Genomic DNA, 26082 nt, shown 5'->3' with positions numbered 1-26082 from the left:
CAGAGGAAACCCGCTACATTTTCGTAATGTAGCAAGGGATCTTTTATAGACAGGAAGAAACATACCACGGCCTTTGACCTATTGTGGTGCATTGGTTGGAAAGAGAAAAACCCAACCAGTTGAACGGATCCACTGAGGTGGTTCGATCCTGCGGCGCAAGCACCTGAAGCGAGCGCTCAGCCGACTGAGCTAAATCCCGCCCCTCGGATCACAATAGGGAGATCAGCTGTAAATAGTTAATTATTAAAAATTGGCAATACTGAAATAAATCGTAGACATTTATACCCGCTCGCCCCCGTTTTTATATTGACAAACAAAAACAACAAGAAACAAACACCATCAAGAAAACAAAAACAAACAAACAGCAGCAACAGTAACAACAACAATAAACACGCCATACTATTAATAGAACAATTGCTCGATGTGCTGTATTTCCAATATCTTGAAAAATAAATGTTCACCCCCTCCAGTTTGATTGTTTTTCTTTCACAAACAGCTCGCGTTTATTTAGTATGCCCTTAGTGATCAATTTCATGTTTACATTGTAGCTAGGGGTAAGAAGAGTACAACCGGTTGCATTGTGTAGACACCAGGATACGTTGGTAGATCTAGACACGAGTCATGTCAGTCTCTATATTCATTTAATAGAGTTAATTGTCTTGTGCGTGTGTGCGTGTGTGTGTGTGTGTGTGTGTGTGTTCATGTATATGTGAGAGAGAGGGAGAGAGATAGAGAGAAAAAGAGACACACACAGAGAGAGGGAGAGAGAGAGAGAGTGTGTGTGTGTGTGTGTGTGTGTGTGTGTGTGTGTGTGTGTGTGTGTGTGCGTTAATGTGTTATTTAAACGACTGATCTTGGAGCATAAAAGTAAGATTTATTTTTTAAAAAAAAATGTTTTATTCAAACCATCCGCTTATATTATAAGTTAACTGTAAGCACAAACGCCGTAAATAGAGACAAGAATACAACACTCGAGGCTGTTAGACACCCGTATGGTCCAGTAGTCTCACAGATCGTTTAAAAAGATTTATTACATAATAAAAATATATCTCTATTCTTATTGGTCAAAAACTAGTCGCATGACCGTCCGTAAATAGTGATATTGCCCTGAGACGGTCTCACCGGTCCAACAAAAGTGATATTGCCCTGACCAATGAAAATAAAGATGAGACAAAATTCTATCCAACAAATATACCGGCCTCGGTGGCGCTGAGGCAGGCTGGTAGGTACTGGGTTCGGATCCCAGTCGAGGCATAGGATTTTTAATCCAGATATCGACTCCAAACCCTGAGTGAGTGCTCCGCAAGGCTCAATGAGTAGGTGTAAACCACTTGCACCGACCAGTGATCCATAACTGGTTCAACAAAGCCCATGGTTTGTGCTATCCTGCCTGTGGGAAGTGCAAATAAAAGATCCCTTGCTGCTAATCGGAAGAGTAGTCCATGTAGTGGCGACAGCGGGTTTCCTCTCAAAATCTGTGGGGTCCTTAACCATACTTCTGACGCCATACAACCGTAAATAAAATGTGTTGAGTGCGTCGTTAAATAAAACATTTCTTTCTTTCTTTCTATCCAACAAATGAGTAGGTAACGTAATGCAACGTCAACTGCTAATTCTAATGTAAACAAGCACAAACTTGTGACAAAACGCTTTGATGTCCTTCAGCAAAAAGATAACATCTTTAGTCATACCGAGTTTAATTCCGTAAATACGACAAAAACAAGGTCAGTAATCGTCAAATTTTGTATGGAATATATCGCAGATTTAGAAACGTACACAATACATCAAAATGCATTTGGAATCGACACAGGATTTTATGTTACAAAATTAATTTAAAATGCATTTGAAGGTAATCGGTAACTGTTCAGTATAAATGTATGTTCAGATTTATCACAGTTTGTGTTTTATTTTGCTATTAATATGATTTTGGAACTCTTGCTGGTTATAATGCCTCGAATATGATTTTTGTCTTAGCAATGTTTCAACTGTCTATTTCCACATTCCTCTGCGCGTCATACAACGTCATAGGATTACGTGACGTCACTAAATCCCATCAGTTTTAACGCATTGCGGGAAAGTATAAGCGTTGGCGTATTTTGATTCTGATAAACGAAGCAGGAATGTACCAGTGTTATGGATGACATTATGTAATAAAACAATTATTGACCACATTGCGGGCAATATCATGTTTTATGGACCGACGAAACATGACGGTCAATAATTGATAAATATAAAGACCAAAACTGTATTCCGTGTTTGATTAGAGATGACGTCAAACGTCATTCTCCGCTCACACAAGGCGCCCCCCCCCCCCCCCCCCCCCCCCCCCCCCCCCCCCCCGCGTCGTGAGGTAGACAATGAAGTCGTTCTAAGACGTATCGTATACGGGTCTCTCTCGTGTAATGTTTATAAAGTATGTGTCATCATATATGATGTTACCGTGTGTTACACCGTGTATATATTAAGGGTTTCTCGTGTAATGTTTATAAAGTGTGTGTCATCATATATGATTTTACCATGTGTTACATCTTGTATATATTAAGGGTCTCTCGTGTAATGTTTATAAAGTATGTGTCATCATATATGATGTTACCATGTGTTACACCTTGTATATACTAAGGGTCTCTCGTGTAATGTTTATAAAGTATGTGTCATCATATATGATGCTACCATGTATTACACCGTCTATATATTACGGGTCTCTCGTGTAATGTTTATAAAGTGTATGTCATCATATATGATGCAGGGGTGCACAAATCGGTTGTCCGCACGCCCGGGACAACCAAAATATGTTGCGGGCAACCATTCTTTGTCAAACAATTGCCCGACGGGCAACCAAGAAAATCATAAAACAAGTAAAATGAAAAACAAAACTTCACGACACTCGGACAATCACGGGCAATTCAAAAGTATCGAGATTGATAACATGACTGACAGGCGACATAAATATCCACCTTTCCTGTCATGGACGGAGGAGCCGGCCAAGGTCGGCTCTTGTGCCCACGATAGGCGTGCGCTACAACAGCTTGTTCTGAATGTGCACGTAAAACCTTATGACCTGACCTAACCTGACCTGCAATCCATTCAGTGTCCACCGTGCATGATTTTGACGAGTTCAATGCAGACAGATACGTTTCAGAATGGTGGCTATTGGCAAAGGACACAAGACATGTAAAAGGCCACAAACTACAACAACAACCATCCAGTTCTGAGCTAAAAATTTGGCTAGGCCATTTTCTATCTTCCGATGTGAACAATCGGTTACATAATCTATCCGACACCTAACATATAATAATAATACCAAATATTAATTATTTTAATAATCACAGTTATTAGAAAGAAGTCTGAAAAATCTGTAGCATGTTATTTTAACTTTGTAAAGTCTTTGAACCAAATTAATAAAAAGGGACCGAAATTGCATGTCAGTTTCAATACACATGCTAGTTCAGGGCCAAAGACAAGTAGGCTAGGGCTGAGTTCAGCTAGACCTAGCAAAACAAAAACGTCCACTAAACTGGTTTATGCGCTTCACGTTAAACCTAATGTCCACGCCGGGAACCAATCACATAGTTCGCGAACGTTAGGAAAACGTTCGTTGGCTGTTCTCAGTGTGCATATAGGTCACGCTTGACAGTCAGCCCAGACTGTTGCACGTGTCAAAAGACATCGTTGCGGACATTAAACAATACGATTACACGCAAGTAAATCTTGATGTAAATTTGTGAGAAAAAACAAAAACCCCACCACCAAATAGTTGTTCGCATCAATGAATACTTAATTGCTGTTTCGTTTGTTTATTTCCGTTGTCTGCTAATTTCGCACTCATGCATATCGCGATCGCAGGAAAGGAACATGCAGTATTTATACAAATTGCGGTTAAACGTACACTGAATACAATTAGTATACAATAATCATGATATTTGTTAGATAAAATATTATATAAATTTGTTGACTGTGAGGTGACATCTCAAAAGTTGCTAGATTTTAAAACGACCGTAAATTTGAATTCATTATCTTTTTAATCAAAACTTTTTGACGTAAATGGATAGTTATCATAACGTGAAGTCAGCATTCTTAGGCTACGTATTTTACAAGCTGAAATAAACAACAGACATTTAACACGACGCGGAAATCAACAAAATGGCGCAAATTACGAAATTGTTGGGGTGTGGAATAGATGGGTTACTTTAAAATAGAATTAAAAACAGTTCAAACAAAAATAAAGATTGCTATTTTACAGAAATAATGAGCTCTGTTCAAAAAAAGAAGAGTATTGGCTCTCAAATTTTTATTAATGTCATAATAATAATAATAATAGATTTTTATTTCAGATCAGAGATCCATAGAACATATATAAACATCACATACAAAACTGATTACATAATATACAGCAGCTTGTGCCAGCGATTTACACATACAGATTTGACGTACACAGTTGTACACCGCAGGTGGGCAAGTAGGTCGTTTGAAGTTGTTTCGATTCTGCTCTTCAGCGAATATGCTGTTGAGCGAAGTAAAGCGCCAAAGCTTTTTATTCGATGACTGACAAACATCTTGCTGGCACTGTATGGTCGTCGTTGTCCGATCATCCATCGGTATGCATTATTATAACATGTTAAGATCTTTCATGGTATCCTGCTTAAATTTCACCCATAATGCACCCGCGTACAAATTACTACAATAACTCACAAATAATTGTGTTTTAACAGATTCTGAACATTTTGCAAATCGCCGCAACAACATGTTTGCACGTACACAAAGGGCTCTATACTGTCGTTTAATGTCTTTATCGTCTTTCATGTTTTTGCATATAATATGACCTAGATATTTATAGTTGTAAACAAATTTCAGTACATCACCACACAAATATATCGAAGGCACATTGATCAACTTCAGAGTTTCTGGCTCAATACACATACAACAACACAGTTTTCATTGTATTATATATAATATCATAATCTTCTGCAAATTTCTCACAAATCGTTAACATTTTTCTTAATGCAGAAATAGATGGGCAAAGAAGTGACATATCATCAGCAAAACTGAAGTTATTTAGAAACACCCCACCAACATTACACCCAACTGCACATTTTGACAACTGTAGGTTAAGGTCATCAATATATATATTAAATAATAAGGGTGACATTACCCCACCTTGACGGACGCCATTTGTTATATTAAAATTACAGGAAATATATGCACCCCATTTTACACTAAACAATTGGGTTAAATACCATGCTTTGAGAAAGCGAACTACAAAAGTAGGCACGCCTTTTTTCAAAAGTGTCATATATAATGTCCAGTGATTTACTCGGTCAAAGGCTTTTTTCGCATCCAAAAAGAAAACATACACAGGACTACCTTGTGAAATGTAAAAGTTAATAACTTCCTTAAAAGCAAATAAACACATATCGGTGGATGTCCCACTTTTAAAACCAAACTGATAATCTGATGTACTCAGGTCTGTTCGTGATAACAGTACATGTTCCATAACTTTTCACATCACAGTTGCTAATGCAATTGGACGGTAATTGCCTTTATCTGTTATGTCTCCGGTTTTGTTTTTCACAATAGGAACAAGAATAACATCTGTCATACTACTAGATACATGCCCGTGTACAAGCATGGCACTGAAACAAACTGATAATAGAACGAATAATCTCTTGGGCGCATATTGGAGGTGTTCCGCTGAGAGGCCGTCATTCCCTGCTGATTTCCCACTGCTAAGTTTAAAAACAAACTCCATTACCTCATTGGGATTTACGTTCATTTCAGCAACATAACTTGAATCATTAGCAATATACTCTTCAACATATGCTCGATGATGCTGACCTGTCACAGAATTTAGAAGTTCTTTATAATGTTCTTTAAACAAACCTGCAATATTCTCTTCCCCGGTCACACCATCCACAGTTGTTGCCAATAGAGTTCGTTTATTATTTTCTGTACAAATATTTTTCCAAAATTCACGAAAGTTCATGTCGGTCAAATTTTGTGCTATAGCATCTGCCTTCATTCTATCGTTCTCATTTTGACACATTCTAAGAGCGTATTTAAACTGCCTACGTGTTTTGTTCATATTTTCACATATAAGTACTGTTCTAGGTTTACCATTGTCTCGCCATAACAAGTAGGCCTCTCGAGCAATGAGATGTAGATCTTTTACGTAATTATTCCACCCAGGCACATTTTTGTGATTGTCACTATTACCTTTAATCAAATGTTGAGATACCAATTTTAATGCATTAACAATTTCATTATATAAACTATCAATGTAGATGACCAGATATATTGCAGTTTGGAGTTTTACAAGAAATTGCATCATTAGGAAAAACGATTTGAGACAAGGAAATATCTGACTCAGCTCTATACGTATTTATATCATTAGCAGTAACTTTTGACCAGTTTACAGACGTTCTTGGCAGTATGTGATTTTTGGCTAAATTGCATTTGGTCAAACCGTTCACACTGATGGTGAATTGTAATGGCAGATGATCCCATGGCGCAATGTCATGTAGTATATTCATATTAGTTATTGCATTGTGTGCAGCTGTAGTAGCCAAACAGTGGTCTAGCCATGACGTTGTCGCATGCGCCTCACTAATATATGTGTACGTATCTGTACCTAAAAGAATAGCATCCGATAATATATAACCATGTTCTGAACACATATTATATAATTCAGCACCAAACCTTGACTGCCGCTTAATATTGGCATTCCAATCACCGACTATGTACACATTTGGAGTGTTGGATTCCTCTGATATGGCATGCAATTTTCCAAGGTACGAGACGTAATCCTCCCAATTTTCAGGCGAATCAGTCGGTAAGTAAACACACAAGATAAGTACTTTCGATGATGCACAATTTAATTCTAATCCTATTATTCTACTATCGTCATATGTACACACATTAACTAGCCTGCCGAGTGTCTTCCTCCATAGAATAGCCACTCCACCATATGGACGTCCGGCTAGTAGATTACTGCTAGTATCCATAGCAGATACCCCTCGAGCATAAAAATCATCGTGTATGTAAGAGAGTTTTGACAAATCATAGTCTGCTAACCAGTGCTCCTGCAACAAACATATATCATTAGCATCACATAATTCATGAATATCTGGCGCCGATGTTTTAAGAGACCGACAGTTGTATGAGCATATCTTAATTTCTTCTTTCATGATATTTGCTAATGTCGTATCACATAAAACTTTCGAACTAAAACTTCTTCTGGCCACACGTTAGGACTCATTAGTTTATCGATGTTTTTGGAGTCAACAAGGATTTTAAACGACGAATAGGTGTCATATCGTGTTCTGAGTTTTTCACACCAGACATCAATCCCCAGCACTGACCTTACGTAATCAAGTATGTCCGACTCCTTAGTTCCCGGCGCTAATCTGGTTACGAAAACGGGTACCGGTGTAGATTTGACTCCCCGCAGTGCCGATGACTGTGCGGTTCCTATTACTACCGTCTTTTTTCGCTTCGGACCAACAAACTTAAATCCGTCTGAATCAACACCACTTCTGTGCGGAACAGCTTTTCTTGTTTTCTTTTCTCTATTCAGCTCCATGCCATTAGATGCCAATCCAGCAGCCATATCAGCAAAACTGCGTGCAGTCCCTGTGTGTTGAGACATCTCCCTAGTAACATGAGATAAAGGCTCATCTGGTCGTACTGGGCTCGATTGCCTATTAGGGGTTTTGCAATTTCGTATCAGCTGTTTTGCATGTGTTATGCTGTCATCTAGTTCACCATCTTCCTTTTCAGTTATTACATTTTGGCTTTGTTTCAAGATATTAATGTCGCTAGGTGTGACTGTTTCCGCCTCTAAACCACTGTCGTGTACACAATCGTTCACGGGTGAAGAACTCACAATATCAGTATCTTCATCATTTTCTTGGCTTACATCGACAGCCAACCCCACTGAACATGCACAATCTTTTTTATTCTGGAATGTACTTCGACATATCTCAGCAGTGGCCATCTGGGCTGTTTGCAAAGAAGCAATACTGCCTTTCATTATTTCAAGTTCCTTCAAAATAATGGCCATGTCCATATGATTGTAAAGAATTGGCGGCAGTTTATTCAGATCTTTCGCAGCGAAGCATGGTACATCATCTGGTTCAGTGTTATGCAGCAAATTCAAAATATCATGAATGTTATTCTTTTTCTTTTCAACACCCTTTCGTTTTATCATACGTCCACAACTTTCCGTATTATAGCAAAGGTCAAATAAGATTGTCTTAGCATCCTCAACTTCGTGATCTGTAAAAACATCAGAACACAATTTTACAATGGTGTCATGCGGTAATACATCCATTTTGTTTGTTACAAAACAAAGCAGCTCATTGATAATAACATTGTTTCCAGTAGTACAATGTTTTGGAGATGTCGGCAGTCCACTTCCATGTAAATCAGAACTGACTGGCGTTTTCTGTGGTGTACTTCTATAGAAACGGCTTGCCGCCATGTTGGAACCACATGTATTCTCGTCATTAACAACAGTTCTCTTCTTTTTCACCGATGTTTCACTGCAACGGTATTCTCGCATTCTTCACATGTACATATATATGAATTAATACAGAAATAGGCCTTAGAATTTGGGGTGTGTTTGCAGAGTGAATTGGCTTCCAACTCTGCATATCTCCCCTCACCCACTGAAAAATCAAAGTAATTTATTAACTGCTCCTACCCCCCATTGCTGTCTTTGATTTTGATTAGGGGATAATTTTGTTATTCAGATGTATTCCAGTTTGTACATAATTAGCTGAAAAATATGCATTTTCATATTCATATATAAATACTCTATACAGTACTACACAAAACAATTTTGGCTAAAACATTTTCAGTATGGCTAATAAAAATCCCATTTGTCAATTTTTGGGGCTACAGGTATTTTTAATCCTGGGTGAGCCCTGAGTTCATCAAAGTATTATGACTGTGACAGCCCAACCGAGATCGAACCACCTCTGTGGATCCATTCAGCTGATTGGTTTTTCTCTCGTTCCAACCAGTGCACAACAACTGGACAAAGGCTGTGGTATGTGCCTTCCTGTCTGTTGGAAAGTGCATATATAAGAGATCATTTTCTGCATTAGGAAAAATGTAGTGAGTTTCCTCTGATGACTACGAGTCAAAATTACCAAATGTTTGACATCCAGTAGCCGATGATTAATTAATCAATGTGCTCCAGTGGTGTCGTTAAATAAAACAAACTTTTTTTTCAGCCTAAGCGAAGATGAGCTGTAAATAAACAATGTTAAAAAAGAAATAAAACTAAACTGATAAGTAATGATAATAATAAAAACATTTTAAATTTCAGTTTCATTTTAATGACAGTTCAAAATTATATTCATAAAACATTTTATGAAATATGTGGGCAACCAAGAGATGATGTTGGGCAATCAAACTTCAGCTACTGGTTGCCCACCGGGCAACTATCACAATTTCACATTTGTGCACCCTGATGATGTTACCATGTGTTACGTGTATATATTAAGGGTCTCTCGTGTAATGTTTATAAAGTATGTGTCATCATATATGATGTTACCATGTGTTACACCGTGTATATATTAAGGGTCTCATGTGTAATGTTTATAAAGTATGTATCATCATATATGATGTTACCATGTTTTACACCGTGTATATATTAAGGGTCTCTCGCGTAATGTTTATAAAGTGTGTGTCATCATATATGATTTTACCATGTGTTACACCTTGTATATACTAAGGGTCTCTCGTGTAATGTTTATAAAGTATGTGTCATCATATATGATGTTACCATGTGTTACACCGTCTATATATTAAGGGTCTCTCGTGTAATGTTTATAAAGTGTATGTCATCATATATGATGTTACCATGTGTTACTTGTATATATTAAGGGTCTCTCGTGTAATGTTTATAAAGTATGTGTCATCATATATGATGTTACCATGTGTTACACCGTGTATATATTAAGGGTCTCACGTGTAATGTTTATAAAGTATGTATCATCATAAATGATGTTACCATATGTTACACCGTGTATATATTAAGGGTCTCACGTGTAATGTTTATAAAGTATGTGTTGTCATATATGATGTTACCATGTGTTACACCGTGTATATATTAAGGGTCTCACGTGTAATGTTTATAAAGTGTGTGTCGTCATATAGGATGTTGCCATGTGTTACACCTTGCATATATCCTGAATATGTTTGTATAGGCAGCTAAAATAAACTAGTCTCTGTATACACTCAATAGTGTTATCTTTCTTGTACATACTCTCACAATCCAGCCGTCGTGCTGGTGTGTCGATAAACAACTATTCTATTCATTTCTCAAAATCCCCTAACAATTAACCATTAACAGAGAGTCTAGTCAGCTGAGATTACTGCTGTGTAACTAGGAACGAAGGAAGGATCTCACAGATATTGAGAGAGGAAACCCGATGCAGACACTTCATTGGCTACTTTTTTTTTATTAGTAGCAAGATATCTTTTACATCCACAAACAGGACAGTACATACCACGACCTTTGTTACTCCAGTTGTGGAGCACTGGCTGGAACGAGAAATAGCCCAATGGGCTCACCGACGGGAGTCGATTCTAGATCGATCGCGCATCAGGCGAGTGCTGTACCATTGAGCTACATCCCGTTCACGTGTACGTGGACTGCGTGCCTGAACCTCAAGTACATATAAGTACGAACATCAGTTGTAATTAAGTGAAATAAGTGTTTACTCGCTGTACCACTGACCTACATCCCGCACACGTGTACGTGGACTGCGTGCCTGAACCTCAAGTAGATATAAGCACGAATATCAGTTGTAATTAAGTGAAATAAGTGTTTACTCGCTGTACCACTGACCTACATCCCGTACACGTGTACGTGGACCGCGTGCCTGAACCTTAAGTAGATATAACCACGGAAGTCAGTTGTAATTAAGTGAAATAAGTGTTTTCTCGCTGTACCACTGAGCTACATCCCGTACACGTGTACGTGGACCGTGATTGAACCTTAAGTAGACATAAGCACGAAAGTCAGCTGTAATTAAGTGAAATAAGTTTTTTTCTCGCTGTACCACTGAGCTACATCCCGTGCACGTGTACGTGGACTGCGTGCCTGAACCTCAAGTAGATATAAGCACGAAAGTCAGTTGTAATTAAGTGAAATAAGTGTTTTCTCGCTATACCACTGAGCTACATCCCGTACACGTGTACGTGGACTGCGTGCCTGAACCTTAAGTAGATATAAGCACGAAAGTCAGTTGTAATTAAGTGAAATAAGTGTTTTCTCGCTGTACCACTGAGCTACATCCCGTACACGTGTACGTTGACTGCGTGCCTGAACCTCAAGTAGATATAAGCACGAACGTCAGTTGTAATTAAGTGAAATAAGTGTTTTCTCGCTGTACCACTGAGCTACATCCCGTACACGTGTACGTGGACTGCGTGCCTGAACCTCAAGTAGATATAAGCACGAAAGTCAGTTGTAATTAAGTGAAATAAGTGTTTTCTCGCTGTACCACTGAGCTACATCCCGTACACGTGTACGTGGACTGCGTGCCTGAACCTCAAGTAGATATAAGCACGAAAGTCAGTTGTAATTAAGTGAAATAAGTGTTTTCTCGCTGTACCACTGAGCTACATCCCGTACACGTGTACGTGGACTGCGTGCCTGAACCTCAAGTAGATATAAGCACGAAAGTCAGTTGTAATTAAGTGAAATAAGTGTTTTCTCGCTGTACCACTGAGCTACATCCCGTACACGTGTACGTGGACTGCGTGCCTGAACCTCAAGTAGATATAAGCACGAAAGTCAGTTGTAATTAAGTGAAATAAGTGTTTTCTCGCTGTACCACTGAGCTGCATCCCGTACACGTGTACACAGGACTGCGAGCCTGAACCTTAAGTAGATATAAGCACGAAAGTCAGCTGTAATTAAGTGAAATACGTGTTTTCTCGCTGTACCACTGAGCTACACTCCGCACACGTGTACGTGGACTGCGTGCCTGAACCTCAAGTAGATATAAGCACGAAAGTCAGTTGTAATTAAGTGAAATAAGTGTTTTCTCGCTGTACCACTGACCTACATCCCGTACAGGTGTACGTGGACTGCGTGCCTGAACCTCAAGTAGATATAAGCACGAAAGTCAGTTGTAATTAAGTGAAATAAGTGTTTTCTCGCTGTACCACTGAGCTACACTCCGCACACGTGTACGTGGACTGCGTGCCTGAACCTCAAGTAGATATAAGCACGAAAGTCAGCTGTAATTAAGTGAAATACGTGTTTTCTCGCTATACCACTAAGCTGCATCCCGTGCACGTGTACGTGGACTGCGTGCCTGAACCTCAAGTAGATATAAGCACGAAAGTCAGTTGTAATTAAGTGAAATAAGTGTTTTCTCGCTATACCACTGAGCTACATCCCGTACACGTGTACGTGGACTGCGTGCCTGAAACTCAAGTAGATATAAGCACGAAAGTCAGCTGTAATTAAGTGAAATACGTGTTTTCTCGCTATACCACTGAGCTACATCCCGTACACGTGTACGTGGACTGCGTGCCTGAATCTCAAGTAGATATAAGCACGAAAGTCAGCTGTAATTAAGTGAAATAAGTGTTTTCTCGCTATACCACTGAGCTACATCCCGTACACGTGTACGTGGACTGCGTGCCTGAACCTCAAGTAGATATAAGCACGAAAGTCAGCTGTAATTAAGTGAAATACGTGTTTTCTCGCTATACCACTGAGCTGCATCCCGTGCACGTGTACGTGGACTGCGTGCCTGAACCTCAAGTAGATATAAGCACGAAAGTCAGCTGTAATTAAGTGAAATACGTGTTTTCTCGCTATACCACTGAGCTACATCCCGTACACGTGTACGTGGACTGCGTGCCTGAACCTCAAGTAGATATAAGCACGAAAGTCAGCTGTAATTAAGTGAAATACGTGTTTTCTCGCTATACCACTGAGCTACATCCCGTACACGTGTACGTGGACTGCGTGCCTGAACCTCAAGTAGATATAAGCACGAAAGTCAGTTGTAATTAAGTGAAATAAGTGTTTTCTCGCTGTACCACTGAGCTACATCCCGTACACGTGTACGTGGACTGCGTGCCTGAACCTCAAGTAGATATAAGCACGAAAGTCAGTTGTAATTAAGTGAAATAAGTGTTTTCTCGCTATACCACTAAGCTGCATCCCGTGCACGTGTACGTGGACTGCGTGCCTGAACCTCAAGTAGATATAAGCACGAAAGTCAGTTGTAATTAAATGAAATAAGTGTTTTCTCGCTATATATTGGCAATGTTTTATAGTATGTATCATGTTACATTATATGATACTACGCTTTGTATATACCCCCGTCCCCCTCGGTGATCCCAGTGAGCTATTTCTCGTTCCAGCTAGTGCACCACGACTGTTGTATCAAAGGCTATGGTATGTGCTATCCTGTGTAGGATAGTCCAAATATACTGAACAAAAAAAGAAACTTCCGATTTGTACATATAGTATTTGTTGTGTTAAACAATTCATTGTGTAATGACATTATATAGGTAGTATTAGCCTTGAGCTGTATTATCAGGATTCATGAATTGTATCGATAATTTTTGCACTGTTACTCGTCAGCAACGTGAAATTCAATTTGCACGTGAATGCATGGTTCGACATGCCCCGTGTGGTATTCGGTCAATTTGTTTTACTTGTCTTACTGACATTGTTGTCAAGTGAACGAAAACGCTTCAAAATTTGTAAAAATATTAACGTTTTTTACATTGTAGCATTTTTAGCATGCCAAGAATACCCAATAATTTACGCGAACGGGCGATTGGCATGCTTGATGCTGGCATGTCGACAGAAAACGTTGCAAGGCATGTTGGGAGTTATAGTCGAGCGATACAAAATCTTCGCGTAAGATTTCGAACGACAGGAAGCACCAATGATGTGCCTCTCTCTTCCTCTCTTCTTACACAGCCTCCCTCCATTAATTAATATTCTCTCTCTCTCTGTGTGGCTCGCTCTCTCTCTATCTGTATGTCTCTCTCTGTCTCTCTCTCTGTCTCTCTCTCTCTCTCTCTCTCTCTCTCTCTATGTGCCTCTCTTTTCCTCTCTTCTTACACAGCCTCCCTCCATTAATTAAAGTTCTCTGTGTGTGTGTGTGTGTGTGTCTCTCTCTCTCTCTCTCTCTCTCTCTCTCTCTCTCTCTCTCTCTCTCTCTCTCTCTCTCTCTCTCTCTCTCTCTCTATGTGCCTCTCTTTTCCTCTCGTCTTACACAGCCTCCCTCTATTAATTAAAGTTATGTGTGTGTGTGTGTGTGTGTGTGTGTCTCGCTCGCTTTTTCTCTCTCTCTCTCTCTCTCTCTCTCTCTCTCTCTCTCTCTCTCTCTCTCTCTCTCTCTCTCTTTCTCTATCTCTCTATCTGTGTTTGTGTGTGTGCGTGCGTGTGTGTGTGTATGTATGTTTGTATGTAGGTGTGCGTGTGTGTTTGGAAGTGTGCGTGTTTGGATGTGTGTGTGTGTGTGTGCATGCGTGTCCGTGCGTAATCTATAGTGAAGGAGACTGTCACTAGTGGGTGTGGTGCCAAAAGGCATATTTTTATTTTTAATTATATAGAATAGGGCAAAGAAACCGTACATTTTCTTCCTCAAGTTGAATACTGGCTGGGGGGGGGGGGGGGGGGCTGTCTTGCCAACAAGTCCATACGGGCCTGAGCACGAAGCGAAGTAACAATGGGGGCAGATCAACCTAATTGTCGGTTCTCAGGCTCTTGCAAACAAAATAGAACTTATTTTAACTCAATATTACTTTAGTAAATTTTCTATATCTACATTTTTGTGTGTTTTGTGTTTACAGATTTCATTCATTATGAGAAAGTCTGTGTAACATGATATCCCAACTAATAACATAAAGCGCCAGAAGGGGTGAGGTGCGGTAGGGGCACACAAGTTGCTGGTGGAGGTCCCACCTGCTACAACAATACCGTATTATTGTTTTCAGATGAGTGTGCTATGTATGTGATGTGATATAAAAATATCATATGCTATGTTTTGTTCTTGGCCTAAAAAAAGAAAATTGGACCCCTACCTCAAAAAGGGGAGACGCATAGAGAATGAATGTAATCGAAAAACATTCCGACCTACCCTACCTAATTTTTCTAGACTCGGTCCTGGAACAACACATTTTATATACATTTGTATAAAAAAAACCCATTATTAATCGATATCTTAAAAACGTAATCGTTTTCAAACGAATATGCTTGAAATGTAACGTTAACATTAACAGCAATAGTATTTGATTTGGTGCAATGCAACCTCAAGGAAACGACACACCTCATATATACAAGACAGTATTAAATGTGGCGATTTCTTTTTTAATGTGGCTGCAAAATTCGGTATGTGGCGATTTTGTAAAATCAGTGTCGCGATTTTGTTTTTACATCAACCAAGATGGCCCCCTTTACCCCCCCCCCCCCCAAACCGTCGTATGTGCTATCTTGCCAGTCGGATGATGCATATAAAAGATCCCTTGCTACTAATGGAACTATAGAGCTGGTTTCCTCTCTAAGACTATGTGTCAAATGTTTAACATCCAATAGCCAATGAATAATAAATCAATTTGCTTTTGTGTTGTCGTTAAACAAAACAAAGCTTATCGTTATTTTGACAGCAATTTCGTTTCAAGCAAACACAGGGTCGTAGCGTGATCTGGACCTGAGGGGGGGGGGGGGGGGTGGGGGGGGTCGAATATGAACCAAGTGGACCCCTTTTCTATTTTGGATTTTGCACCACCAGAAACTCCATATGTATAAACCTGTATGTTTTAGTTCTGAAAACGGACCATTTGCTTGAGCGGGGGAGGGAGGTGGGTTCGCCCCCCCCCCCTCTCGAACCACCCAACCAACGCCCCTGAAACGGCCACCTTTTTGCTCAAGGCATATTGCGTTGTAAGGATAAACATCGGCGTTTGCTCTCGAGGTTTTATTTATCTCGATGAACTAGGCCAAAGAGTGTACCACCATTGTAAAACCCGTTTATCTACACATACCTCAAATCAGGTGAGAGAGAAAAGAAAACAGCTATAAATATACATGTCGTCACCGAATGGAACACCGGCCTAGGCGGTGCTTTGGTTAAGCCATCGGACATACGGCTGGTAGGTACATGGTTCGCAGCCCGGTACCGGCGCCAACCCAGAGCGAGTTTTAACCACTACACACACTTTTCTCTCACTAACCACCAACAACTAACCCACTGTCCTGGACAGACAGCTCAGATAGCTGAGATATTTGTCCATAACAGCGTGCTTGAACCGTAATTGGATATAAGAACGAAAGTAAATTAATAGAGGTAGTAGTAGCGAATAGAAGATACTGTTTCACGTGAATTGTATCACGTGCCATGTCGTGTGAAGGTTCTCTTTGACCTAATCACTTGCCATTGCTGATCATGTTAACATTTTAAAATAGGAATAGTGTTATAGAAGTGATGGATCAAAACATCCAGGTAATACACCAATAGGACCCGAAAGACCATGGGTAGTGATGGTAGTGGGTTACGTGACATTTAAGATATTTAAATAATGATTTTATTAGGAACACTAATTTTTGCTGAACATTGCAGTTTTTGTCTTTATTACACCGTATGCTGGCTTGAAACTCAGGTGCATTAGGCAGCTGGGCCATAGAAACTCATGCCTCACGTTTCACGCCTCACATTTCATGCTCTGGGCCACAGGAGCTCACGCCTCGCTACTCACGTGTCACGCGTCAGTTCTGTGTTGACGGTACCAGAATGCAGTGCTGTTTGCTCAATTGATCAGAAACAATATTTGTGGGGTTTTTTCTTTTTTCGGAGATAGATTCTTCCGACGAAGAAGACCTCCTGATTTTGCTCTTGCTCAGAAGGAGGAGAAAGCGAAAGAGACAAAGCGTATGGTGCCGATAACATTTCTTCCTTAGAGAATCATGAGGAGAATTCCACCATACATTCCGTCATCTCCTTGAGAATCCTGATGAAGAACTCTTTTTTAATTATACAAGGATGTCGTACAATACTTACAATACCCTGAAGTCCCTCGTGCTGGAACGTCTGAAGCCAGATCAATCAAACTGGAGAAAACCAATCGAAGCAGAAGAAAAGCTCATCGTTACTCTCAAGTTGTACTATGTTAGTGGATAGGGTCCTTGTTGTCCCTTCTCCAGTGCTATCAGTCATTCTGGCTTTCTATTTTTTAAATCTATTTTTTCTCTTCTTTTTTTTTTTTTTTTTTTTTATAAATTTGTTTATTTTGATGAGATAACTCTTTGGTTTGTGTCACGGAACATGCTCTTAAATTTGTTTTCGCCTGTGGCGATTTTAATTGTGTTAGAGGGCCGTGTGCAGTTTATTGCCCGTAGCCCAGATGGGCAACTTGTTACGTAAGACTTCTGCGCGACCGTCCTCGATCGGTACGCCTAATACACACCCTTAGCCAGGTGCGGAGGCCATGTGGCGAGTAGTTACGTAATACCTCTGCGAGTGCGGGTTTTACAACCGTGATTTGGCGACGATGGCGTCAGTAAGTCTGACGATCAGAGAGAAATATAACGACTCTAGTAGAGTTAGAATATGAGATGATACGTGAGGTACCGCCTTGTACCCCCAGGCAAAATCCTGATTTTTAATAAATAGCTAGTGTTTTAGAGATATCGAGGAGAATGAATAGGAAGGCTTCGAGGGAACGTTAGTCCGTTTGGACTTTGGTAAATATATTTTCTGCTCTGTGAGAGACACTCAATTTCCTGTGATGACGTCAAGACTGCGAAGATCAAGTTGGCCAACAGCCAGATTCTAGCAGACTTGAACCCCCAGCGAGCAAAGCTGACTACATTGATACAAGACAATGTTTCCATTTGTCGGGACCTTCCAACGGTTACCAATACCTTAAGCCAAGATGTACGCTTGGAACCCAACGCTACACCGCGTCGACAGCATGCCTATCGGAGAAAACCTGGAAAACGTGCGACGCTGAAAAAGAGGGAAACGAAGTTCCATTGGTCAGGTGAATGCGAGAAGTCATTCAACCGTCTCAAGCAGAGGCGCTACTCGTCTCCCGTGATGGCAGCACCAGACTACCGAGTGCCTTTCAAGCTAGCTGTGGGTGCCAGTGACGTGGGTGCTGGAGCTGTGCTGTTCCAAGAAGACGAAGACGGACTGGACCATCCTAATGAAAGCCTCCAACCAGAGAGTTTTGAGATGGAGTCTTCTCCTGCAAGAATACCCAATTACCATTGGACATATCAAGGGCACATCCAATGTAATCGATGATGCCCTGTCCCGAAGTTGAACGTTATGATAATGTGTTGACATTCTTTATTTCTGTTTTGTTTATATATATTTTATTTGTATACCATGGACTCAGAGACTCAGTGTGATTACTGGTAGTCACCTTATTATTACATGTGTTATAAATGCCCATATGCGTCGGTTAACGCACCTTTTTGGTTTAATGTAGTATATTTCCCAATTCCTAGAGTAGAGGAAATATCCTTTTTGAGGTGGGGGTGTGTCACGGAACATGCTCTTAAATTTGTTTTCGCCTGTGGCGATTTTAATTGTGTTAGAGGGCCGAGTGCAGTTTATTGCCCGTAGCCCAGATGGGCAACTTGTTACGTAAGACTTCTGCGCGACTTTTTGTTCTAACATTATATGAGTATTTGGTAATATAAAGCTTAGCCAGTCATCCTAGCGGACCTAGGTACACTGTAGGTTATTGTCTTTATTGTGATCGGTACCAATATTAATTCTGTGTCACAAGGTTACTGAATGAGTAGTTAGGGTTAATTAAAAATTAACCCGTTAGGAATAGAGCTGTAATTCCTTTATTAATTAAGTTCCCCAAGAAGCGTTTCTCAATTATCATACGTTACTGAACGAGTAGTAAGGGTTAATTAAAAATTAACCAGTTAGGAATGGTGTTGTAATTCCTTTATTAATTAACTTCTCCGGGAAGCGTTTCTCCATTATCACACGTGTGGGTGTGGTGTAACGGTGAAGTGATTCGCATATTGTGTAACTAGACACCTAGAGATTAACTAATTAAGTGATTAGTTCTGGGTTGTTATTATTGCTGTTATTAATTAACTACTACGGCTGTACATTTGTCAGCGTAGATTAATACAGATTCCAAAGTGTATTGTGTTATTGTTGTGTTTCTAGAGAACTAACGTGCTATATTAATATATACTTTATATAAGATCGTATCTCTGATCATACCTAGAGACGAGCCTTAATAGGGTTTAACAGCCTGTTACAGAGAGATCTAATAGATATACAAGTAGGAGAGATATTTTGATAATCGTGTTTTACTCGGTTACGGGAATTATAGAATCCCCGTGACAGTTTGACTGGGCTATAAACAACAATCATTCAGAAATAGTAAACGTACAGGTTTGTTTGTCACATCACTCATGCACACACAAACACACACAAATGCACACACACGCACGCACGCACGTACGTACGCACGTACATACCTACATACATACAAAAGAAAAATACAAAAGAAAACTACAAACAGGGATACTGCGAATACATTAATTTTAATGAAGGATAGCATGGACTGAGCCTAGGCACATTCAGAGTGTATTTCACTGAATATCGTAATTGCTGGGTCCATGAGTGCTCCGGCCAAGCTGGGAGTAGTCCGCTGAACCTTGGGATCGCATGTCAACCTGAGAAAATTCTGATGAACAGGAGGAGCTCTGCCAGGGTGGCATGGGAGACTGTCGTGATTGCCCAGACATATGACGTTGTGGAATTTTTTGACTATGATAGAGAGCATTGGGAGGGTAATAGGTTTGTGATGGTGATGGTGATGGTGATGGTGATGACATGGAACTGCTGAGGGGTGATGGAATTTGGGTAAAGGAATCATGGGATGACAGAGAAAATTGTCCAGATTGCCCAAAGAAATGTCCCTGTTGAGTTTGTTGAGCATGAAGGTTTTTCAATAGCTGTAGTGTTTGGAGCTGGAACTCCTGGAATAGATCCTCCTCAAGAGTTTCTACCCGCGGCATGATGGAGTTGAAAAAACCCATCCGCGGAGATTCAGGTTTCTTCTCCAGTTTTTTTCTCATCAAGGACAGAATGGGATCTTCGTTGTCCTCAACCGTCTTCTTCTTCTGTTTTCTTCCTCCTTGCTCACTTCCTTTTCTTTTCTCCGCCACATCAACTGCTTGCTCGGGAACATCGACTCCATCACCCCCACTCACAATGTCATCCTCTTCCATAGCAGCTTGTAAAATGTCGGCGTCCGTTTCACTTTCTTCGTCACTCGCCTCGGGCAGATTTCCCTTTGAATTTCTAATGTCCTTGATAGGAATGAGAAATTCCATTTGCATCAGGAACTTCCAGGGTTTGGAGTTGTCTGCTCCACTGCCCGATTTCTTCTTTGTCCTTGTCCTCTGCAGGGCGTTGCAGTGACAGCGAATGAGGGATTCCCATATCACCTTGTGGGTAGTTCCTGAAGAAAGAAAAGGTTGAAAAACGTATTAATCATGACAAATTGTGAATATTGGTGTAAAGTACATTTATGTTTTTGTAGTATAATAATGATAAGAAGAAGAGGAAGAAGAAGAAGTAGATGACTTTCTGATATTTGTGGAAGCTCAAACGTAATAACTTGTATCTTCATTTCTTTAATTCTGCTTTTTTCAGGTATCTGGCAACAGGAGCCTCATTCTCCTCCATGAGTGTCCCATTTCACATGTCCCGACGATACATCAGCAGACATGTTTTCAAGACGTGTCAAATCCTGTGGGATGTACTGCAACCACTCGAGTTGAAACCACCAACAGAAGATCAATGGTTCCAGATAGCTCATCGTTTTGGTGATTTGTGGGATTATCCTTTCGCTGTCGGAGCCATAGGTGGCAAACACATTGCTCTTGAGAATCCATCCAACAGCAGATCTATGTACTACTGCTACAAAGGATTCCCCAGCATAGTGCTCATGGCATTGGGTGACGCAGATTCATGTTTCATTCTTCTAGACTGCGGTCAGTATGGCAGAATTAGTGACGCCGGAGTGTACAAGACATCCCATATCTTGAAGTTGCTGGAGCAAGGAAAACTCAATATCCCAACAGCAGCGTTCAATGTGGACAGCACAGAAAGAACCATTCCATTCATGATTGTAGGAGACGAAGCATTTCCTCTGAAACCATATTTAATGAAGCCATATGCAGCAAGGACTCTGGATCAGGAGAAGAGGATTTACAATTGCCAGCATTCACGGGCACGGCGAACAGTTGAATGCGCCTTCGGCATCCTCGCAAAGAAATTTGAAATATTTCAAAGGCCAATGAGAGTTCAACCTGACCAAGCGATCTTGTTAACAAATGCTGCCGCAGTACTACACAATTTCATCCGCCGGCGCGACGGAAGAATGATTGACAGGACTTCTGATGTGACCTACGAGGTGGTGGGGGGAGAAGGTATAGGCATGTTTCCCCTGGAAGCACACACCCATGGAGGACGGCCTACTGCTGAAGCAATGGCCGTACGGGACAGTGTAAAGACATTTTTCAATGACCCACAGGGAAGTGTTCACTGGCAACACAAACACGTATTCCGAAATGTCATTGTAAATGAGATCGATTAAAAGACATGGAAAAAACAAGTTATATTGAATTTTGTGTTGCTGACATTATAAAATTGGATATTAATCTGTACATGTGTACAAGCCCTGAGATAAGGCTACCGCCTATTGGTTGACTGCAATTACAATAAATACATAAATCGATTAAAAGTTACCTTTGGGTGCAGTCAGAATCTTTTCCAAGTCTTCCCAAACTTGTGTTCTTTGATCTTTGTCCTTGTAGTCAGGCACACGTGGATTCCAGAGGAGGGGCCTTGCCAGGATCAACTCGATTAAGTTTTCTTTGTAGTCATCAAACACTCACATACTTGCGATCGAGCAGTGCAATGCGAAGAGGTTTCATGAGAGTTCAAAGTGAATTTTTTTTAGAGCGCAGTTACCACCACCAGTCCAGTCACTAGTGACAAACAGTGTTTGTTGTCCGCAGTTACCACAACCACAACAAATACTGGTGAAAAACAGTGTTTGTTGTCCGCAGTTACCATCACCAGTCCAGTCACTGGTGACAAACAGTGTTTGTTATACGCAGTTACCACCACCAGTCCAGTCACTGGTGTACACAGTTACCACCACCAGTCCAGACACTGGTGACAAACAGTGTTTGTTATACGCAGTTACCGCCACCAGTCCAGTCACTGGTGACAAACAGTGTTTGTTGTACGCAGTTACCGCCACCAGTCCAGTCACTGGTGACAAACAGTGTTTGTTATACGCAGTTACCACCACCAGTCCAATCACTGGTGACAAACAGTGTTTGTTGTCAGCAGTTACTACCACCAGTCCAGAAACTGGTGACAAACAGTGTTTGTTATACGCAGTTACCACCACCAGTCCAGTCACTGGTGACAAACAGTGTTTGTTATACGCAGTTACCACCACCAGTCCAGTCACTGGTGACAAACAGTGTTTGTTGTACACAGTTACCACCACCAGTCCAGACACTGGTGACAAACAGTGTTTGTTGTACACAGTTACCACCACCAGTCCAGTCACTGGTGACAAACAGTGTTTGTTATACACAGTTACCACCACCAGTCCAGTCACTGGTGACAAACAGTGTTTAATGTCCGCATTTACCACCATCAGTCTAGACACTGGTGACAAACAGTGTTTGTTGTCCGCAGTTACTACCACCAGTCCAGTCACTGGTGAGGAACAGTGTTTAATGTCCGCAGTTACCACCACCATTCCAGATACTGGTGACAAACAGTGTTTGTTATACACAATTACCACCACCAGTCCAGTCACTGGTGACAAACAGTGTTTGTTATACACAGTTACCACCTCCAGTCCAGTCACTGGTGAAAAACAGTGTTTAATGTCCGCAGTTACGACCATCAGTCTAGACACTGGTGACAAACAGTGTTTGTTGTCCGCAGTTACTACCACCAGTCCAGTCACTGGTGACAAACAGTGTTTAATGTCCGCAGTTACCACCATCAGTCTAGACACTGGTGACAAACAGTGTTCGTTGTCCGCAGTTACCACCACCAGTCCAGTCACTGGTGACAAACAGTGTTTAATGTCCGCAGTTACCACCATCAGTCTAGACACTGGTGACAAACAGTGTTTGTTGTCCGCAGTTACTACCACCAGTCCAGACACTGGTGACAAACAGTGTTTGTTATACACAGTTACCACCACCAGTCCAGACACTGGTGACAGTGTTTGTTGTCCACAGTTACCACCACCAGTCCAGACACTGGTGACAAACAGTGTTTGTTGTCCGCAGTTACCACCACCAGTCCAGACACTGGTGACAAACAGTGTTTGTTGTCCGCATTTACCACCATCAGTCTAGACACTGGTGACAAACAGTGTTTGTTGTCCGCAGTTACTACCACCAGTCCAGTCACTGGTGAGGAACAGTGTTTAATGTCCGCAGTTACCACCACCAGTCAAGATACTGGTGACAAACAGTGTTTGTTATACACAATTACCACCACCAGTCCAGTCACTGGTGACAAACAGTGTTTGTTATACACAGTTACCACCTCCAGTCCAGTCACTGGTGAAAAACAGTGTTTAATGTCCGCAGTTACGACCATCAGTCTAGACACTGGTGACAAACAGTGTTTGTTGTCCGCAGTTACTACCACCAGTCCAGTCACTGGTGACAAACAGTGTTTAATGTCCGCAGTTACCACCATCAGTCTAGACACTGGTGACAAACAGTGTTCGTTGTCCGCAGTTACCACCACCAGTCCAGTCACTGGTGACAAACAGTGTTTAATGTCCGCAGTTACCACCATCAGTCTAGACACTGGTGACAAACAGTGTTTGTTGTCCGCAGTTACTACCACCAGTCCAGACACTGGTGACAAACAGTGTTTGTTATACACAGTTACCACCACCAGTCCAGACACTGGTGACAGTGTTTGTTGTCCACAGTTACCACCACCAGTCCAGACACTGGTGACAAACAGTGTTTGTTGTCCGCAGTTGCCACCACCAGTCCAGACACTGGTGACAAACAGTGTTTGTTGTCCGCAGTTAACACGACCAGTCCAGTCACTGGTGACAAACAGTGTTTGATGTCCCCAGTTAACACCACCAGTCCAGTCACTGGTGACAAACAGTGTTTGTTATCCCCAGTTACCACCACCAGTCCAGTCACTGGTGAAAAACAGTGTTTGTTGCCAGCAGTTACCACCACCAGTCCAGTCACTGGTGAAAAACAGTGTTTGTTGTACGCAGTTACCACCACCAGTCCAGTCACTGGTGACACACAGTGTTTGTTGTACGCAGTTACCACCACCAGTCCAGTCACTGGTGACAAACAGTGTTTGTTGTACACAGTTACCACCACCAGTCCAGACACTGGTGACAAACAGTGTTTGTTGTACACAGTTACCACCACCAGTCCAGTCACTGGTGACAAACAGTGTTTGTTATACACAGTTACCACCACCAGTCCAGTCACTGGTGACAAACAGTGTTTAATGTCCGCATTTACCACCATCAGTCTAGACACTGGTGACAAACAGTGTTTGTTGTCCGCAGTTACTACCACCAGTCCAGTCACTGGTGAGGAACAGTGTTTAATGTCCGCAGTTACCACCACCAGTCCAGATACTGGTGACAAACAGTGTTTGTTATACACAATTACCACCACCAGTCCAGTCACTGGTGACAAACAGTATTTGTTATACACAGTTACCACCTCCAGTCCAGTCACTGGTGAAAAACAGTGTTTAATGTCCGCAGTTACCACCATCAGTCTAGACACTGGTGACAAACAGTGTTTGTTGTCCGCAGTTACTACCACCAGTCCAGTCACTGGTGACAAACAGTGTTTAATGTCCGCAGTTACCACCATCAGTCTAGACACTGGTGACAAACAGTGTTCGTTGTCCGCAGTTACCACCACCAGTCCAGTCACTGGTGACAAACAGTGTTTAATGTCCGCAGTTACCACCATCAGTCTAGACACTGGTGACAAACAGTGTTTGTTGTCCGCAGTTACTACCACCAGTCCAGACACTGGTGACAAACAGTGTTTGTTATACACAGTTACCACCACCAGTCCAGACACTGGTGACAGTGTTTGTTGTCCACAGTTACCACCACCAGTCCAGACACTGGTGACAAACAGTGTGTGTTGTCCGCAGTTACCACCACCAGTCCAGACACTGGTGACAAACAGTGTTTGTTGTCCGCAGTTGCCACCACCAGTCCAGACACTGGTGACAAACAGTGTTTGTTGTCCGCAGTTAACACGACCAGTCCAGTCACTGGTGACAAACAGTGTTTGATGTCCCCAGTTAACACCACCAGTCCAGTCACTGGTGACAAACAGTGTTTGTTATCCCCAGTTACCACCACCAGTCCAGTCACTGGTGAAAAACAGTGTTTGTTGTACGCAGTTACCACCACCAGTCCAGTCACTGGTGACAAACAGTGTTTTTTGTCCGCAGTTACCACCACCAGTCCAGTCACTGGCGACAAACAGTGTTTGTTGTCAGCAGTTACCACCACCAGTCCAGACACAGGTGACAGTGTTTGTTGTCCGCAGTTACCACCACCAGTCCAGACACTGGTGACAAACAGTGTTTGTTATACACAGTTACCACCACCAGTCCAGTCACTGGTGACAAACAGTGTTTGTTATACACAGTTACCACCACCAGTCCAGACACTGGTGACAAGCAGTGTGTATTACTCCAAGAAGAAAGATTTCTCTCACCAATTTTATTTCATCTAGTACCACTACGTTGGGTGGCTCATCACAGTTAAGGACGGGTTTTTACTTTGTTATATTGTATATAAATAAATGTAAAGAATGTGGCTGGTGACCCCTTCCCCCCACCTACCACATTCTGTATAAATAAATATTAAAATGTGGGGCCCTCGGGGGCGATTGTTCCCCGCACTGTCCCGATTCCGTCCCTTGGACCCTGCTTATATGGGTTTGCCCCTATATCTGTGGGGCGAGACGTAACCCAGTAGTAAAGC

At 41.4% G+C, this 26082-nt stretch overlaps 2 protein-coding genes across 2 annotated transcripts; one reads left to right on the top strand and one right to left on the bottom strand.

Moving 5' to 3' along the window:
• Positions 1-7189: 7189 nt before the first annotated feature.
• On the bottom strand, positions 7190-8557 carry LOC121391642. Its single transcript, XM_041523199.1, has one exon. It carries the CDS (start codon positions 8555-8557, stop codon positions 7190-7192), a length of 1368 nt encoding a protein of 455 aa, XP_041379133.1.
• A 12158-nt stretch (positions 8558-20715) lies between these two features.
• LOC121391640 (protein ALP1-like) lies at positions 20716-21630 on the top strand. The gene has a single exon (XM_041523197.1). It carries the CDS (start codon positions 20716-20718, stop codon positions 21628-21630), a length of 915 nt encoding a protein of 304 aa, XP_041379131.1.
• The last annotated feature ends 4452 nt before the right edge of the window (positions 21631-26082 follow it).

The sequence above is a fragment of the Gigantopelta aegis genome, unplaced genomic scaffold (assembly GCF_016097555.1).
Source record: "Gigantopelta aegis isolate Gae_Host unplaced genomic scaffold, Gae_host_genome ctg2763_pilon_pilon:::debris, whole genome shotgun sequence".
Taxonomy (NCBI): Eukaryota; Metazoa; Mollusca; class Gastropoda; order Neomphalida; family Peltospiridae; genus Gigantopelta; species Gigantopelta aegis.
The sequence above is the reverse complement of the archived record's forward strand: the minus strand, read 5'-3'. Positions and strand labels throughout refer to the sequence as shown.

Excerpts from the sequence above, each read along its gene's own strand:
- LOC121391642 (XM_041523199.1), bottom strand. The coding sequence starts at position 8,557 with ATGCGAGAATACCGTTGCAGTGAAACATCGGTGAAAAAGAAGAGAACT.
- LOC121391640 (XM_041523197.1), top strand. The coding sequence starts at position 20,716 with ATGAGTGTCCCATTTCACATGTCCCGACGATACATCAGCAGACATGTT.